The 20,278-nt window shown below is 39.5% G+C and overlaps 1 protein-coding gene across 1 annotated transcript in view; it reads left to right on the top strand.

Moving 5' to 3' along the window:
• The window catches only part of DNAH7 (dynein axonemal heavy chain 7), a 250,612-nt gene that overhangs the window by 135,330 nt on the left and 95,004 nt on the right, over positions 1–20,278 (top strand). The window contains exons 40-44 of the mRNA XM_059393094.1: positions 516–735; positions 6,016–6,888; positions 8,851–9,080; positions 16,888–17,218; positions 19,161–19,507. Coding sequence (XP_059249077.1) covers positions 516–735; positions 6,016–6,888; positions 8,851–9,080; positions 16,888–17,218; positions 19,161–19,507 — 2,001 coding nt within the window. The remainder of the gene's footprint in view (positions 1–515; positions 736–6,015; positions 6,889–8,850; positions 9,081–16,887; positions 17,219–19,160; positions 19,508–20,278) is intronic.

The raw sequence follows: 20,278 nt of genomic DNA, 5'->3' as shown, positions 1-20,278 counted from the left end.
GTTCTTTCTACCCTAATTGTGCCCTTTGCCCTCCTTTTTAAAAATCCTATTTCGCTTTATTTTTAATTCTCTTTTTTCTTTTCCTCTTTTTCATATTCTGTATTTTTATTTCCTTCCCATTTTCTCTGAAAATACTCATTTCACCAGTGTTCTTCAGGGATTCCTTTTATATGCCATTGAAAGTGCTAAAGGGTGAAAGTGATTTGTCTAGCGGATGCCGGATTCGAGTTATATTATCGGGGCCCCTCAGCTGGCTCTTTTGTCCACTTATTTAAGTACTTCTAAGTCCATGACACTAGTCCTGCCTTCCCATGGAGTTTCTTTAATCATAAAATAAAATAATGAATGGCAAGTAGTTTTAAAATAAATTAAAATTCTATTATTACTATTAAGAAATGGCAATCTTATAAATTAAATCAATTATTTAATCAGAATAATTTCCACACTAGGCATGCTAAATATCATTTACGTATCATATATGCTAACATTTTCTTTTTTTATTACATTATTTTAAGTTATAAATTTCCAGATGATTTTCTCGATTTGACCGCACAAATTGTTAACGGTACGATGACTCTGTATAAGGAAGCCATGAAGAATCTCCTGCCTACTCCCGCTAAATCTCACTACTTGTTCAACCTCCGTGATTTCTCCCGTGTCATTCAGGGCGTTTGCCTGTCAAGGCCAGAAACAGCAGAAACCAAAAGAGTGATTAAACGTCTCTGGGTTCATGAGGTAAATTTTTGTGTTACTGAAATATGATTATGCAAGAAACAAAGATTTTACCATGGCAACAACTGGGTAAAAAGAAGCATTTCGAAGTTTGTATTGTTGAAATTCATTCAGCTATTTGGCGTTATGGAGGCCAATAATCAAGATAATTTAAAAGAATATTTAACACTAAAATATTTTATGATATTTAAAAAGGATTATCTCCTGTTTTTAGAAATTTTTGTTGACTTAAAAGATATTTCTAGGGGTGCCCGTGGCTCAGTGGGTTAAGCCTCTGCCTTCGGCTCAGGTCATGGTCTCAGGGTCCTGGGATCAAGCCCCGCATCAGGCTCTCTGCTCAGCAGGGGGTCTGCTTCCCCCTCTCTCTCTGCCTGCCTCTCTGCCTACTTGTGATCTCTCTCTGTGTGTCTAATAAATAAATAAAATCTTTTTTAAAAAAAAGATATTTCTAAGTAGGTATCACTTTGGGACAATCTCCCTTACGTGACTTAATTCTTGTTAGTTTGATTTCAAATAATTTTTTAGATGGAATACTTTTTAAGGAGCTGTTTTTATAAGAAAAGAATGTATTTGTTTGCATTACTTACTTGTATTTTTAGATGCCAAAACAACTGCAAAACAAACCAGTTTTGAAAGCATAAAAATATATTGAAAGTATATTTAAGTTCTTTGTGGGAAGAGGAATATGGGTGAACATTTTCTTATAAAAACTTGAGGAAGGGGGGTGCCTGGGTAGTTCAGTGGGTTAAAGCCTCTGCCTTTGGCTCAGGTCATGATCCCAGAGTCCTGGGATCGAGCCCCACATCGGGCTCTCTGCTTGGCGGGAAGCCTGCTTCCCCCTCTCTCTCTGCCTGCCACACTGCCTACTTGTGATCTCTGTCTGTCAGATAAATGAATAAAATCTTTAAAAAAAAAAACTTGAAAAAGGAAGGAGAGAAAGAATATAATAAAATAAGGCATCAGAAATAATTTAATACAAAGAATTATAGGAAAGTTAAAGAAAAATGTTTTATTTTTAATATGCAAATAATATAGCTATTTTAATTTTAATAATGTAGTTAAATCTAGAAAATAGGAATGTGCTATGTTAAAACCATGTGCTGTAGAAATAAAAATTACAAAAGGACATTTAGAAATGGAATTTTTAGTGTAATGAAATTCATAATAACTTTATATTTTTGATATTTATGCAATATAATGAGTTTAAATTCTCAGCTCAAAACCTTTCAAGAGCACTCTACTTCACTGGGAGGGATGAAACATACAATTCTGGTGACCCACAAGATTTCGTACGTGTCCCTCTTTCCTGGCTCCCGTCAGGCTGCCTCTTGTGTGAGAACGCCCGCTCACCTTCACGGCAGCACAGGCCTCCTGGCTGTTCGCCCTGCCTGGAGTCCGTCCCCGGATCTTGTGCACTGGCTTCCTGCTGCCTTTGAGCAGATCTTTCCTTCTCCGTGAGGCCCACGCTGACCACCCTATTACATACAACAGGCCCTCACCCCACTAGTAGTTCCAGTCTTTCTTGACTTAAACTCTCTTTTTCTTCTTTTCGTAGCATTTATCAGCATCTAACATGCCATAAAATCTATTTCTCATGTTTATTGTCCCATCGTCCTCAGACAGCAGGCAACTTCCATGAGCTCAGAGATTTTTCTCTCTTTTTTTTGGTCACTGATTTATTCACAGTGCTGAGAACAGTGTTAGACACATTATTTTCAATGTTTCAAAAAAATTATGAAGTAATTGAACTCAATGCTCTACTTGTGCTTTGTTTCTGTTCACTCAAAAAAGATTTCCTAAGGGTCTAATATGGACCAGATACTAGTTTAGGTGTCCAGACACTTTTACCAAGTCAGAAGACCTAATGTAATTTTATTAAATGGTTTTTAAGGCATGAAACTGGTTTACTATTTTACATTCCCTTTGGCTTCTCCATGGTTTTCAAACATTTGTGTGCCCCAAATCTGATTTGCTTATTAAATATAGTTATTCTGCAAAAGTGACCCAAGGAAAAAAGTAAATTAAATTTCATCAAAGGTAAAAATTTTCATGCTTCTTAGGATACTGTTTAGAAAGTGAAAAGACAACCCACAGAATGGGAAAGAATATTTGCAAGTCATATATCTGATCAGTGTCTCAGATCCAGAAAATGAAAAGAGCTATTACAATTCAATAGTAAAAGATAAATAACTAATTCAAAAGTGGGCAAAGGATTTGAATAGACATTTTTCCAAAGATGATATACAGATGGCCAATAAGCACATGAAAAGATGTTCAACATCATTAGTCATTAGGGAAATGCAAATCCAAGCCGCAGTGAGGTACGCCTCACACCCACGGGGTGGCTGTCACCCCAACGGCAGGTAATAGCAAGTGCTCGTGAATTGGCGGAGGAATCCTGCCCTCATTCACCGCTTGGGGGTATGAAAAGTGGTGCAGCTGCTTCAGAGAACAGCTAGTTCCTCAAACGTTACAGCTACCGTGTGGCCCAGTAGTGGTGCTCCTACCCATGCACTCGAGAGAACTGGAAACACATGTCCACACAAAAGCTTGTACACAAATATTATTAGAATTATAATAAAAAGTGGACATAACTCACATACATATCAGCTAATGAATGGACAAAGAAAATGTGGTATGTACACACCATGGAATTTTATTCAGCCCTAAAAAGAAAGAGCAGTGCATACACAACACGGACGAACCTAGAAAGCGTCATCTAAGTGAGAGAAACCAGACACAAAAGGTCTCATATCATATGATCCCATTTATACGAAATATGCAGAGTAAGTAAATTAACAGAGACAGAGTAATAGTTGCCAGGGGTTGGGGGGGCGTCAGGGGGAAATAAGGAGTGACTGATAATGGATATAGGGTTGCTACATGGGGGTGATGAAGAAGTTCTAGAATTAGAGAGTTGTGATGTTTGCTTAACTTCATGAATATTATAAAACCCACTGAATTATATGCTTTTAAAGAGTGAATGTTGTGATATGTGAATTATATATTAATTAAAACAATCTGTAATTCAGGGTTGGAGGTAAATAAACTCAAATCATAAATACAATATAATAAAAATATTCCAGAGATTACTTTTCTTGGAATGAGGTAGACTTATGATAGAGAAACTTTACATATCAACTTCTCCAAATGGAAGAGGGGGCTGCAGAATCACGGGGTAGAGAGCAGGGGATCCACAGAAGGGAGCATGAGACCTGCGAAGGTGCTGGTGGCATTCTGTATCTTGATCTTGGTGGTGGGGACCTGGGTGTATAAATGTGTAAAAATTCTTGGGAGCTGTGCACTTAGGATTTTTATATTTTATATAAAGAAACAGAAGTAGCTACTTAGCTACTTGCTAAGTAGCCCGCTAGGTAATAGTATACTGACTTCGTCTTCAGCAGTGATACCAGATATGTGAGGTTGGCTTGGTTTAGGTTTCTCCTCCCACAGGAATATTGTACAACATCTTCAGTACCTCAGTCCAAGGACGGGACTATCGGTATATGTCAGGGAACTAGATTGTCCAATAAATAAATAGCTTTTGAACAGCGAGAGTATGCACGGAGCCTCACTCATACTATTGGCCTGCACCGCCGCCACTGCTAGAAGAAGGGGTGACACGCTCATGGCACCAGCCTGACGGTAGTGTAAACACTAAAAGCATTACTCTGGAGCACCATTGGGCTGATCTCAAGGTGGTTTGTAATCATTTTATTTCTGAATTTTACAGTACTTCCACATACATTGTTGTTTTATTTTTGCTATACAACTGGAGAGGAACACTGAGCAAGTATTCCTGTTTCCATTCTATAGGTGAAGCCACTTATGCAGACAGGGTGCAGTAATTTCCCCCAAATGACAGTTTTGTTGGCACAAATACACATTGCTTCTCTCATATGCATATTAGTCTGCTTGAGCTTCCATAACAAAATACCACAAACAGAGGGGCTTGACAACAGAAATTTATTTTCTCATAGTCCTGGAGGCCAGAAGTCCACCTGCAAGGTGCCACCGAATGTGGGTACAGGCTGCCCCCTCACTGTGTCCTCACATGGCCCTTCCCCTGTGCACCTGCAGGGGAAGAGTGGAAACTCTGTTCTCACTTCCTTTTCTTATAAGAACGGTCCTATGGTACTAGGGCTCTACCCTTGTGATCTTATTTAACTTTAATGACCTCTTTAAAGGACTTTTCTCTTAATATAGTCATATTGTGGTTAGGACTTCCCCATGAATTTGAGGGGTAGGGAGGGACACAATTCAGTCCAGACAGATAGTAACCAGGGGACACTTACACCATGTTGAGGAAATAGTTTTATGTGACAAGCCTGGTTAACTATTTCTTACAGTCCCATAACATGTACATTTCATAAGAGTTTATTTTAGTAGATTGCCCTCTGCAGTGAGGACTAATAACAAAAATAACAAATGTGCAAAACAGACTTGGTTTTCACCTAAGACATTTCTTTTCCCCCCAAAAAATGTGCCTTAAAAAAATTATACTATTCATTTGCCAATAATTTTCAGAATGTTTCCTGACTTGGAAAAAGGAAAGATCACTACAGAGGAGTCCCCAGCTTCTTTATCGGTACCTGAGTGACCAGTAAAGGCAGCCACTTTCTCTAGACCTTTTTTCCTTCTCTAGTCATTAATACTTTTTTTTAAGATTTTTTTTTTTTATTTATTTGAGAGAGAGAAAGCAAGAGAGAGAGCATGAGCTGGGGAAGAGGCAGATGGAGGGAGAGAGAGGCGAGGAGCCTGATGTGGGGCTCAGTCTCCGCGCCCTGGGATCATAACCTGAGACAAAGGCAGATGCTTAACTGACTGAGGCACCCAGCTTCCCTGGTCGTTAATATTCCTTGCATCTCTATAATCTTCTTCTGTTCCCCTCAAATATATATGATCATAATTAATATTTAAAATAAGCATTATTATGACTCCATCCCGATTATTTGGCTATGCCTTTAATAAAACCCATAGAGGGGCGCCTGGGTGGCTCAGTGGGTTAAGCCGCTGCCTTCGGCTCAGGTCATGATCTCAGAGTCCTGGGATCAAGCCCCGCATCAGGCTCTCTGCTCAGCAGGGAGCCTGCTTCCTCCTCTCTCTCTGCCTGCCTCTCTGCCTGTCATCTCTCTCTGTCAAATAAATAAATAAAATATTTAAAAAAAAAATAAAACCCATAGAAATATCCTGGAGTAGTTTTTATGTGACTTGAGATTGATATGTAAGTAAAACTACAAAAATAGACCCATCAGTTCTTACAGTGGCTTTTTGCTCATTCAGGTCCTTAGAGTGTATTATGACCGTCTTCTGGATAATGCAGATAGAGGTTGGCTTATCAACTACATTCAAGAAATTTTGAAAACATACATGGATGAAGATTTTCATGAGCTTTTTCAACACTTAGATTTCGATAATGATGGGGTGGTAGAAGAAGATGACTTGCGTAGCTTAATGTTTTGTGATTTCCACGATCCCAGGCGGGAGGACACCAACTACAGAGAAGTTGAGGATGTGGATAATCTTCGGGTGATAGCAGAAGCTCACTTAGAAGAATACAACAATATGAGCAAGAAAACCATGAGCCTTGTCTTATTCCGATTTGCCATAGAGCACATCAGCCGAATTTCCAGGATTCTGAAGCAACCTCGCAGCCATGCTCTTCTGGTTGGTGTTGGCGGGAGCGGGAGGCAGTCTGTCACCAGATTAGCTGCCCACATGGCTGACTATTCAGTTTTTCAGGTCGAAATCTCCAAGGGGTATGCTACCACTGAGTGGCACGAAGATTTAAAAGTGATCCTCAGGAAATGTGCAGAAGGTGAGATGCAAGGTGTCTTCCTGTTTACAGACACTCAGATCAAAAGGGAGTCATTTCTAGAAGATGTCAACAATCTGCTGAATGCTGGGGAGGTTCCAAATCTCTTTGCATTAGACGAGAAGCAGGAGATATGTGATAAGATGCGTCAGTTAGACCGCCAACGGGATAAAACCAAACAGACAGATGGAAGCCCCATAGCTCTTTTCAATATGTTCATCGATCGCTGCCGCAACCAGCTGCACGTGGTCCTCGCCATGAGTCCCATCGGAGATGCATTCCGGATCCGCCTCAGGAAGTTCCCTGCTCTTGTTAACTGCTGTACCATTGACTGGTTTCAGGTATGGCCATACCTGAAATGGTATGGTGACTCTTCATCATCATCATGGCTTATTTTATAGACTCCCCCCAAAAAGGTGGTTGAGCAGAATTTTCTGATCAATGATAATGTATTGTATGAAATCAGAATTCAAGAAATCATCATAAGAGAAAAGCATCTTATTACTCATAAATACCATCATTAAGCTCAGTATATTAACAGAAGGTTTTAGGATGAATTTGGGTATCAGTCAGGTCCTCTGAAGGCTTCCCTGAGCAAAGCTGAATGAAGGAACTGTTCCTGGAGCTACAGCTCCAGGTGGGGTTTAAGGAGCTGAGAGGGGACAGTGGAGCAGTTAGGAGGGAGTGGAGCATAGCGGGGAGCTTTAGTACAGGTTGGGCATAAAGGGACAGAGGGAGGAAAGCGTGTTCCTGGGGCTCAGAGCTGGGGAAGTAGGATTACTTGAAAGGAGCAGGAACACAAAACCTAGAACTAAGCTCCTGCTAGAAAGGAAGGGAGGGTATGAATACTCCTGCCCCTCTCCTGTCCTTCCAGTCTCTTTCCATTAGCCAAACCCAACAGGAAGTCAAAAGGAGGAAAGCCAGAGCGACACTTGTGGTAGTTAACTTCAGTGTCAGGAAGCACAGAGCGGATGAGACAATGGTGTGTGTTGGGAGTTTGTGGGCTTTGCCAAGGCCCTGTGAGTGCTTTTGGCCTTGGGGAATGTGCACAGCCCCTCTGTTCTCCATTTCCTGCTAAGACGGTGTCAAACAAGAGATTGATTGAACACTTGCTCAATAGCAGGTGCTATTCTGAAAGCTGGGAGTGAACAGGAAAATGAAATAGACAATGGTTCTGATCTCGAGCTTATTTTCTAGAAACAGACAAATTAGCAAAAACTTATTCCATCAACAGTGTGGCATATAGGGAGTAAAAGCATTTATGAAGAGTTGACCTTTTCAGAGGAAGCATGCCAGACGAGAAGTGCTCGTACTGAGAGGATGTGGGCAGAGGGCATAAACTCGTGAAGGGAAGGGGCTGTGGAAGGAACGGGTGTGGCAGGGGACTTGGGCGTGGCAGGCACCGAGTTACTGAGGGGGAGTAGCAGAGGTGACGTCAGGAAGGTGGCAGAGATCAACAAGTTGATTTTGAAGTTGAAGTACACTGGGAAGTCTTTGACGGATTATTAGTTGGGGAGTGTGACATGAGCTAATTTACATTTTGAAAAAAATCACTCTGGAAGCTGTAGAGAGCCACATCAGCAGGGAGACCAGTTAGGACACCACTGGAATATTCCAAGCAGAAGGAAACAGGGAGTTGAATTGGGATGGCTGTTGTAGGAAGAAGAGAAAGGATTTGGAAGCTAGTGTGGGGATGGCACCTATAGGACTTGTTTATGGGATGAATGAAGGGTTGAGAAGGAGAGGTATCAGGCCTGATTCCTCCATGGCTGGAGCAAGGAGTGGGTGGTGGTGGTGTTTCCAAGTTGGGGAAGATGGCAACTACTTGGGGAGACACAGGAACTACATTTTGGACCTGTCAAGTTTGGGATACCTTTAAGAAAAAATCAAAGAGAGAGTCATTCAGATGATTCTGGAGTTGAGAGAGGATAATAACATATACCTCAGAGAATTATTGGGAGAATTCAATGAGATGACACTGGAAGAATGCACACAGAAGTAGACATTCCATAAATTTAGTTCCTGTCCTCTTCCTTGTGCCTGCAACACACGCAAACCATTTCTCTAACCTTTGAACAAACCGTGACGAGTCAATGTTAGTAGTACTAGCTACTGACTCCTAAGTGTGTAAGTCCTTGGTTGGGGGTCGGGGATCGGGAGTTCCTCATGGAAGTGTCTCTCCTGCCCCATCCTTCACCCGTTCCTCTCCACTTCTGACATCGATAAATCACACAGGGCTACAGGAGTAACAGACTTACACTGGTCACTTTGATCAAGTACTAACTCATTTATCCTAAATTCAGTCATGGCCGGAAGATGCACTCCAGGCAGTTGCCTCACGCTTCTTGGAAGAAACTGAAATGTCAGAGGAAATACGAGAAGGCTGTATCACCATGTGTAAAAACTTCCACACTTCTACTATAGATTTATCTACATCCTTCTATGTTGAACTTCAAAGATACAACTATGTGACTCCTACCTCTTATCTTGAATTAATCTCCACCTTCAAGACCTTGTTGGAAAAGAAAAGAAGGTAAAAATAAAATTTCATATTTCTATTTATTTATGTATTTTAAAGAAAGCATGCACTAGTGGGGGGAGGGGCAGAGGGAGAGAGGGGGAGAGAGGGGTCAACAGACTCACACTGAGCACGGAGCCTGTTGCAGGGCTCACTCGCACTACCCTGAGATCACAACCGGAGCCAAAACCAAGAGTCAGACATTCAACTGACTAAACCACTTAGGCATCCCGGAATTTCATATTTCTAAGTAAGCTACAGTGATTTTAAAACATTTGTGTGTACAAAAATGACATAACTATGATGTAGAGATTTATTTTGTATATATATAATATATATACATGTTTGTACTCTGATTATTGTTTATATATATGCATATACGTGTGTGTGTGTGTGTGTGTGTGTGTGTGTGTGTGTATGTGATTTATTTTGCAAACATCTTCAGGGATGTTTGGGAGACGGTCTTATTCTTTTGTGTAGATGTATCATCTAGCACATTGTAAATACATAATCATATTTGTTAAAGGAATAAAGGTGTGCCACTCAGAGTTGGACTGACTCCAGGATCCTTTGACAATGATACTGAGTAAACACCATTTAGAAAGATTTTTTTTTGTAAGTAATTAGATAATAGATAAAACTTCTGTTTAGATATTGAACAGCTGAAACCCAGAGACAGCTAGTCAGGTTTCCTTCTTTAAATCCTCATTTGAAAAACCTCAATATGAACATCAATAAACTTATATACTATAGAAAGTGTCAGTGTGAATTTTTAATGGCATTGAGGGTGACATTTATATATTTATTTATTTATTGGTAGTTTCGAGTTCTTATTTAAATTCTAATTAACATATACTATAGTATTGGTTTCAGGAATAGAATTTAGTGGTTCATCATGTACATACAACAACCGTGTTCATCACAGTAAATATCTTCCCTAACGCCCGCCATCCACCTAGCCCACTCCCTGCCCACCTCCCCTCAGCAGCTCTGCCTATTCTCTATCATTAAGAGTCTGTTGTATGGTTTGCCTCCCTCTCTTTGTCCCTCCTTCCCCTATGTTCATCTATTTTGTTTCTTAAAATCCTATGGCATTTGTCTTTCTCTGTCTGATTTATTTTACTTAGCAGAATACACTCTAGTTCTATCCATGTCCCTGCAAATGGCAAGATTTCATTCTTTTTGATGCTGATTAATATGTGTGTGTGTGTGTGTGTGTGTGTGTGTGTGTGTAAGTTTGGGGGTCATCATGTTTCGTTTTCATTTGTTCCATGTGTTTTTAATTTCTTCTTGAATTTCCTGATTGACCCATTCATTCTTTAGTAGGATACTTCTTTAACTTCCAGGTATTTATGGCCTTTCCAAATTTTTTCTGGGGGTTAGCTTCAAGATTCATTGCATTACAGTCAAAACATATGCATGGTATGATCTCAATCTTTTTATACTGGTTGAGGCCTGATCTGTGAACTAGTATGTGATCTATTCCAGAGAATGGCCTTTGTGCACTGGAAAAAATGTGTATTCTGCTATTTTAGGATAAAAGTTTCTGACTATATCTGTTAAATCCATCTGGTCCAGCGTGCCATGCAAAGCCATTGTTTCCTTGTTGATCTTCTGCTTAGATGATCAGTCCATTACTGTGAGTGGGGTGTTAAAGTTCCCTGCTATTATTGTGTTATTATCAGTAACTTCCTTTATGTTTGTTACTAACTGATTTAGATATTTGGGTGCTCCCAAGTTGGAGTCATATAGAATTGTTAGATCTTCTTGTTGGATAGACCCCTTTATTATGATGTAGTCCCCTTGTTCATCTCTTTTTATAGTCCATGGTTTGAAATCTAGTCTTTCTGATACACAGAAGGCTACTGTAGCTCTGTCTGATGTGCATTAGCACAATAGTGGGTTCTCCATCCCCTCACTTTTAATCTGCAGGTCTTTTTAAAATATAACTCATCTCATGTGCTTATTTTGAGATTTCCAATTCAAATATAGGAAGGACTACATGGTTTCACTGAACTTTTTCTTTTCTTCCTTTATTTAAATTCAATTAGCCAACATATAGTACATCATTAGATTCAGATGTAGAGTTTAATAATTCATCAGTTTTGTATAACACCCAGTGCTCATCATATCACTTGCCTCCTTAATGCCCACCACTTAGTTATCCCATCCCCCACACCACACCCCTCCAGCAATCCTCAGTTTGTTTCCTGTAGCTAAAAGTCTCTCATCATTTGTCTTTCTCTCTGATGACTTCCCATTTGGTTTTCCCTCGCTTCCCCTGTGGTCCTCTGTGTTCTTTCTTATATTCCACATATGAGTAAAATCATGTGATAATTGTCTTTCTCTGATTGACTTATTTCACTCAGCATAGCACCCTCCAGCTCCATCCATGTTGATATAAATGCTTAAGTATTCATCCTTTCTGATGGCTGAGTAATAGTCCATGGTACATATATACCACATCTTCTTTATCCATTCATCTATTGATGGATGTCTCTGCCCTTTCCATAGATTGGTTATTGTGGACATTCCTGCTATAAATATTGGAGTGCAGGTGTGCTTTGGATCACTACATTTGTAACTTTGGGTTACATCCCTTGTGGTGCAATTGCTGGGTCACAGGGCAGCTTTACTTTTAACTTCTCAAGGAACATCTGTTCTGTTATCCAGAGTGGCTGCACCATCTTGCATGCCCACCAACAGTGTAGGAGGGGGCCCCTTTGTCCGCATCCTCACCAACATCTGACTTGTTAATTTTAGCCATTGTGGCTAGTATGAAGTGGTACCTCTGTGTGGTTTTGATTTGTACTTCCCTGATGCCAAGTGATGTGGAGCACTTTTTCATGGGTCTGTTGGCCATTTTTATGTCTTTCTCGGAGAAATGTCTGTTCACATTTCTGTTCATTTCTTGACTGGATTCTTTGTTTTTCAGGTGTTGAGGTTGATAAGTTCTTTATAGATCTTGGATATCAGCCCTTTGTCTGTAGTTCATCTGCAAATATCTTCTCCCATTCCGTAGGTTGCCTCTGTTTTATTGACTATTTTTGATCATTGCTTCAATCTAGTTACTAGATATTGGTCTATTCAGGTTGTCAATTTCTTCCTGTTTCAGTCTTGAAAGTTTATAGGTTTCCAGCAGTGTCTCCATTTCTTCTAGGTTGCTTAACTTATTGGCATATAACTGTTGATAATAATTTCTGATGATTGTTCCTGTTTCCTTGGTGTTAGTCGTGTCTCTCCCTTTTCATTCATAATTTTATTAATTTGGGTCCTCTCTCTTTTCTTTTGGTTTAGTTTGGCCAGATGCTTATTGATATTATTGATTCTTTCAAAGAAACACTTCTAGTTTCATTGATGGTGTTCTACTGTATCTCCAGTTTCTAACTTATTGATCTCTGCTCTAATCTTAATTATTTCCCTTCTTGTGTGTGGGGTTGGCTTAATTTGTTGGTGATTTTCCAGTTCTTTAAGGTGTAAAGAGAGTTGGTATATTTGGGATTTTTCAGTTTTTTTGAGTGGGCTTGGATGGCTATGTATGTTTCCTTTAGGACCACCTTTGCTGTATCCCATAGGTTTTGGACCGATGTGTCTTCATTCACATTGGTTTCCATGAATTGTTTAGGTTCTTTGATTTCCTGGTTGGCCCAGACATTCTTGAGCAGAATGGTCTTTACCTTCCAAGAGTTTGAATTCCTTCCAAACTTTTTCTTCTGGTTGTTTCAGTTTCAAAGCATTATGGTCTGAGATCATGCAGGGAATAATCTCAATCTTTTGGTATCAGTTGAGCCCTGATTTGTGACCCAGTATATGGTCTATTCTGTGGAAATTTCCATGTGTGCGCAAGAAGAATGAGTATTCTGTTGTCTTAGAGTGTAATGCTCTGTCTATATCTATGGCGTCCATCTGGTCCAATGTGTCATTCAAAACTCTTGTTTCTTTATTGATTTTCTGCTTGGATGAATAAAGCTGAGTAATAAACCACTCTCAGTAATATCTGAGAGTGGTGTGTTAAGATCCTCTACAATTAATGTATTCATATCAATATGATTCTTTATTTTGATTAACAGTTGACTTATATAGTTGGCTGCTCCCATGTTGGGGGCATAAATATTTACAATTGTTAGATATTCTTGGTGGATAGACCCTTTAAGAATGATGTAGTGTCCTTCTGTACCTCTGACTACAGTCTTTCGTTTAAAATCTAATTTATCTGATATGAGAATCACTATACCAGCTCTCTTTTGAGGCCCGTTGGCATGAAAGATGGTTCTCCATCCCTTCACTTTCAGTCTGGATATACTTTAGGTTCCAAATGTGTCTCTTGTAGACAGCATATGGACGGGTCCTGTCATTTTATCCACTCTACAACGCTGTGCCATTTTATGGGAGCAATTAGGCCATTCACGTTGAGAGTGATTATTGAAAGATAAGTTTTTATTGACATCATGTTGCATGTGAAGTCCTTGTTTCTATAGATTGTCTCTGTAAATTACTGTACAGTATCACTCCTGTTATTTCTTCTTTTACAGAACCCCCTTAATATTTCTTGTAGTACTGGCTTGGTGGTCACATACCCTTTTCAACCTTGCTGGTCTTGGAAGCTCTTTATTTCTCCATCCATTTTAAATGTCAGCCTTGTTGGTTAAAGTATTCTTGGCTGCATGTTATTCTCAGTTAGTGCGCTGAATATGTCTTCCCTGCCCTTTCTGACTTGCCAGGTTTCTGTGGATAGGTCTGACATTATTCTGATGGTCCTTCCTCTGTATGTAAGGAATCTTTTCCCCCTAGCTGTCCTTAAGACCTCATGTCTGAAATTACAATTTGTGAATTTCATAATTAAGTGTCTGGATGTCTTTCTAGACTTTTTTTTTTTTTTTTTTTTTTTTTTTTATCTTGGATGGGGGGTATCCTTTCTGCCTCTAGGACACAAACACTTGTTCCATTCCTCAGACTGGGGAAACTTTCATCAAGAATTTATTTATATCTTCTAGTCTCTCTTTCTCTACCCCCTCAGGGATCCCAATAATTCTGATGTTGGAATGTTTCATGGCCTCTTTTATTTCCCTAATTCTGTTTTCATGGCTTCTAAGCTGTTTGTTCCAGGCCTTCTCCTGATCTTTCTTTTCTATCAGTTTGTCTTCTAGATCACAAATTCTATCCTCTGCCTCAGTTATCCTAGCAATTAGAGTATTTAGATTAGATTGGATCTCATTGATAGATAGCATTTTTAACTTCTACCAGATTGGCTCTCAATTCAGCCCTTAGAGATTCTATGTTGTCACTAATGGTGTCCTCCAGCCTAGTCATTGAATGGATAATTGTTACCCTGAACTCCCTTTCTGACATACTGTTTATGTCCATATCTAGTAGTTCTGTGGCAGAGGGCACAGTCTCTGAATTTTTCCTCTGTTGGTTTTCCTCCCCCTGGTCATTTTGGTGAGAGGTGGTTGAGAGGATGTACAGCTGAGTATATCAGCTGTGATCCAGACAAGATGAACCCTGGAAAGTTTCAGAGAAATAAGAAGTCAACACCAGAAAGAAAGAAAAAGGAAAAAAAGAAAGAGAAAACCCAGCCAAAATGAGCCCCAAAAGTAAGATTTATAAGGTACATAAACAAAAACAAGCAAACAAAAAGAGCAACAAAAGTAAATGAAAAGAAAAATAGGAAGAGCCCAGCCAAAAAGAGCCCCAAGACTAAGATTTCTATAGTACCAGAGCAAAAAGAAATACACATAAACACAACAGAAGAGTTATGGAAGGTGGTTATAAATCCTCAGTGTGGGTGAGGCATGTTATTTTGGTTCTTCCTGGGTGTATCTTGTTATTTTGTTAAAGGATTCAACTTTCCAGAGATACAAGGAAATTAAAACTGGTTTATATATAGGGATAGTCTTAAATAGGAAAAAAGGATTACCTTGAAACTTATATCTATATGTATATTAAAAAAAAGAAAAAGAAAAAGAAACACAGGTATATGCATGAAAAAGGTCAAGTTAAAAAGTTATTATGAAATGTTTGTATTAAGCAGGTTAAAAAAAAAAAAAAACAAGAATCATGAGAACAAATTAACCAAAAAAAAGAAAAGAAAAGAAAAAAAGAAAGAAAAGAAAAAGAAAGAAAGAAAAGTTGTATCTATGAAATATACAGGTTTTAGGGCAATACCAGGAGCTTAATATATTGTTTTCCCCTGATGTTGGGGTTTTACAGTTTTATGGGGACCCTGTGGTGGTTGTCCTCTTGTTCTTTTGGCTTGTCTTCTGGGGGAGGGGCCACCACATTGTTTTCCAGTCAATCTTGCTTGGGTTGAGTCACCCTGCCCCCTGTCAAGGGGTTGGGCTCTGTGGAAACCAGTTTTTCAGGCTTTTGTTCTCTGGAGGTTTTTGTTCTTCATGGCTTTTTGCAGCTTTTCAGAGGGTGGGAGCAAAGAGTTAGTCTGCCAGAGCTCCACCTCAGAGAGAAGCCTTAGACTGATCCCTTCTGGATGGTCCAGAACACACAGACTCCCCCTCTGCAAACTCCACTGAACTCCACCACCTCCTACAGGTGGTGCCCACCCCCAGCCACCATCCCAGTGGTCACCCGAGGCCCCTACTTTTCTCTGCACCCCCGTGCCACTAAAACCATGAGCAATATTGGTCCAGGGAGCCCTGTTTCTGGTGGCTGCCTTGGCCAGGACTGCTGCCTGGGGTCCACGCCTACGCTGGGTGCAGTCAGACCCCATGGCAGCACATGTCACAGGAGGCTGTGGGCCGAGGGATGGCAGCCAGTGTCCCTGACGCACGGGCGGGAGTGTGCCTGCTGAGCAGTGGGGCAAGCAGTGGAAAGCCTCAAGCTCAGTGACCGTAGACTGGAGGCCCCACCAGACTCTCTCTGGCACAAGTGGTTGCCAGTGGTCACTGTCCTGGGACCATGGGCTTAGGCCCGTGCCCCTGACCGCCCAATTCCACCAGTTGCCCCTTACAATCTTTTGCTCTTTTTGAGTGCTTTTAACCAGACTCCAAGTTAATGCTGGTCCCCAATCACAGGGCACGTTCCTATTGGGATATCACTTTCTAGTGGGTCACTTCTGGTGGCTCCCTCCCCCTTCTGTTTATCCTCCAATATCAGTCCAGTTGTTCCCACTGTGTTTTACCTCTCCACTGGTGTCTTCTGTCCCCACAGAGATCCAGAAGTGTATAATCTTATATCTCAGGCTGATCTCATGGGTGTTCAGAGTGTTCTGGTAGAAAATTAGTTCACTTTAGGGGACCAGTTGCAACAGGGTCTCCTACTTCTCTGCCATCATGCCCCTTTCCCCTTCTCCCCATTTTTGTCTTAAAGAAAAAATTATTTGAAGATATTGAATACTTCTTAAAATCATTTGCCACCTTTGGCAACATTCGAGACAATATATTTTGGTCACCGAAGTCTATTTAGAAGATGTAATTATAGAAAAGTTTTAAGGAACCATAGTGTTGTAGGAATAAAATTCCCAAGGTGACTAACTTTAGGAGTACACCATTCATTTTGATAAAGAGCCCTCCTTGCCTATACCTACTATATAATAAATTAAAAAAAATTTTCTACAATTTTGCTATATGCATGGATATTGTGCTAGCACTGGAAATAAAAAATGAACAAGGCGTACTTTTGCTCTTAGTTGTGTGCAACCCAATGTTCTAAAGTCAGTAACTTTTGACCAAGTATTATGTGAAAATCTTTCATACCACCCCTTTAGTTATCCCTGGAAAAGGCCTAAAAAATCTCAAGAATATTTCAATTTTTTCCTTGAAGGGTAGAGAACTTGATGACTAACTTTGTTTTATCTGTTTGCTTCCAGTGAAGTCATGAAAATGAAAAAGAGGTATGAGGTGGGTTTGGACAAACTGGATTCTGCAGCATCCCAAGTAGCCACAATGCAAACCGAGTTGGAGGCGCTACATCCTCAGTTAAAAGTTGCTAGCAAAGAGGTGGATGAAATGATGGCAATCATCGAGAGGGAGTCTGTAGAAGTTGCCAAAACTGAAAAAGTAGTGAAAGCTGATGAAACGGTAGCCAATGAACAAGCTATGGCCGCCAAAGCCATCAAAGACGAATGTGACGCAGACCTGGCGGAGGCCCTGCCCATCTTAGAGTCAGCACTGTCTGCCCTGGACACTCTCACCGCGCAGGTAAGAGCACAGCCGCACACTTGCTAGGACACACAGCATCGTAGCTCAAGGAGGTGCTCAACATCGCGGGTTACCATCAAGTCTGTCTCTCCAAATAGTCTCCACAATTAATGCAATCGAAATGATTTTCAAATTGGCAAAAGCGTTACCTAATTGACCTGAAACAGAAACGCATGTGCATGACTAAGAATTTTGGGAAAGGAGAAAGCTGCCAAATTTTAGAACTTACCCTGAAACCTCTGTTATTTCAAGAAATTTGTGCAAGGACTTCGCAGTACAGTGGTGGACAGAGGCCTAAGACCTAAGTGTGTATTTTATTTCCAAGGTTCACCTTTTTCATATTTAGTCAATTTTATAAAATTGACATACACCTTACAGTAGATGTGATAACATATTGTGTTCATGTTTGTTACTATTTGGGTTCTTTTTTAATTTTTGTGATACTAATACAACCTACAATGTTGTACTTTTTAATAACATGTGTTAGATTGGATGGAATGTGGTATTAAAAATTTAGACATGAGAGAGGAATACTTCAATTAAGAAATATAAAAATTAATTTTTTTAAAATAGTGTTGAGAATCATGCTAAACTTTGGGTGTGGAGAGACTGTTAGGTCCTTTCTTCATACTTACTGTGATATAGGTTTTAGAGTGATTAAAATTTAAACATAAATAATTTTACTATTATAAAATAGTAGGAAATGCAGATCCTGTTTATATCTTGAAGTGGATCAGGACCTTAAATTTCCTAGATGTGAGAGATCAGGAAAAAAACTAAGCAAAATTGTAATATATATGCTCTGGATTCTCTTCTGGTTTTTCATAACTAATAATTGGGGTTTTTTTTCAATTATAAATTTTAGTACCAAAAACCCAACACATTTTGTTTGATATGAACATCACAGACAGAAGTATAGAAACACTGGGGGAAAATGTTTGAAATAGAAGGCAAACAAAAGATTAATATACCTCTATGTAAAAAGCTCTTTTAAATAAATAAGAAAAAATAGATGTAAGATAAGATGGTAAATGATATGAAGAAGTAATTCACAAAAGAGGAAATATGAATAGTCATTAAACATATGAAAATGTATCCTACCTCACTTGTATTTTGAAAAAACAGATTAATAAAAGATTTCTTTGACTTCTCAGAATCCCTAGCCCTGTTGCTGAGGGTATATGTAGTAAAACAGGAAACCTTAGATACTTTCTGGAGAGTGGTTTGTGAATATGTGTCAAAGGCTTTAAAAATAAAAGATACAAAGTTCTTAACTTAACATGGCAATTGTAATAGTTAAAAAAAGAAGAAGAAGAAGAAAAAACATTAGGGTATGAGAATTACGGTTCGTGTCTATACATGAGAAGGTCATGTTGCCATTAAAATGATGTGTTTCATAGCACGTAAGGATGTTCACTATATATTACTATTGAAATATTAAAAGTTTTAAAACAGCATGTATGATAATTCCATTGGTCAAAATGTAGCATATTCACTAGCTAATAGCATATATACATAGAAAAACATATAGAAGAAATATAAATAAAAATATTTGCAACAGTTAACTAGATATGGGATTATAGGAGGTTTTTGTATATATGATTTTTCTGTATTTTTCTAATATTTGCATCTACTACTTTCACAATTTTTAAGAAACTTCAACACTCTTACTTTGCAACAGCCAAATCTCTCTTATGTATTTTTGGAGTAGACTTTGTGTCGTAAGTAATCTCACATTCGGGTGTATTTCCATTATTCTTTTTGGTTTCTAACTTTTCCTTTGGGACAAACTTCTCATTTCTTTTTTGACAGAATTCTATCACTGTTACCATTTCTACCCAATGAACAGTTTCTATCTTATGGTTTAGTGTGAAAATAAGAGCCAATTACAAATAATACATGAACCATTCTTTTTTCATAATGAGCATGTTGTTATTTCAAGGACATTACAGTGGTAAAATCCATGAAGAGTCCTCCTGCTGGTGTCAAGCTTGTCATGGAAGCTATATGCATCTTGAAAGGCATCAAAGCTGACAAAATCCCTGACCCAACAGGTTCAGGAAAAAAAATAGAGGATTTCTGGGGTCCCGCTAAGAGACTTCTTGGTGACATCCGATTTCTACAGTCACTTCATGAATACGACAAGGACAACATTCCTGCAGCTTACATGAATATCATAAGAAAAAACTATATTCCAAATCCAGACTTTGTTCCGGAGAAGATTAGAAATGCTTCCACAGCAGCTGAAGGCCTGTGCAAATGGGTCATAGCAATGGATTCGTATGATAAGTGAGTACTAACGACAGCGACGACACAGCCCTGTGTCTTGTTTCCCGTTTGGTCATGTAGACACTACAAAACCGAAAAGTTATGTAGGTGAGAGGCTCCTTGGGCAATCCTGTCTAGTATCTGCTGTGTGTGTACATATTTACTGGAGGCAAGACCATACCAGTCATATCGTATAATACAGTGTTGCTTAAACAATTTTGGACTCAGGAATCCTTTATACTCTTAAAAATCTTGAAGACGTGTAAAACTTTTTTTTTTTCAATTAAAGACTTTATTTCCTTGTCAGAGAGAGAGAGAGAGAGAGAGAGAGAGCACGCACAAGCAGGGGAGAGACAGGCAAAGCAAGGAGGCTAGTCCGGGCTCGATCCCAGCACCCAGGGACCATGACCTGAACTGAAGGCAGACGCTTAACTGACTGAACCACCCGGGCATCCCTTGAAAAACTTGTTTATCTACCATATTAGAAGTTGAAATAGAGAAATTTAAAAAAATATTAGTTCACAGGGGCACCTGGGTGGCACAGTGGGTTAAGGCCTCTGCCTTCGGCTCAGGTCATGATCCCAGGGTCCTGGGATCGAGCCCCGCATCGGGCTCTCTGCTCGGCAGGGAGCCTGCTTCCTCCTCTCTCTCTGCCTGCCTCTCTGCCTACTTGTGATCTCTGCCTGTCAAATAAATAAATAAAATCTTTAAAAAAAAATTACTTCGTAAAAGACATTACATGTTACATAAATAACTTATTTTTTTAATTCACATTTTTCACAAAAAATTAGG

Source organism: Mustela nigripes, chromosome 3, assembly GCF_022355385.1.
Source record: "Mustela nigripes isolate SB6536 chromosome 3, MUSNIG.SB6536, whole genome shotgun sequence".
Classification (NCBI taxonomy): Eukaryota; Metazoa; Chordata; class Mammalia; order Carnivora; family Mustelidae; genus Mustela; species Mustela nigripes.
This window is presented reverse-complemented; position numbering and strand designations above follow the sequence as displayed.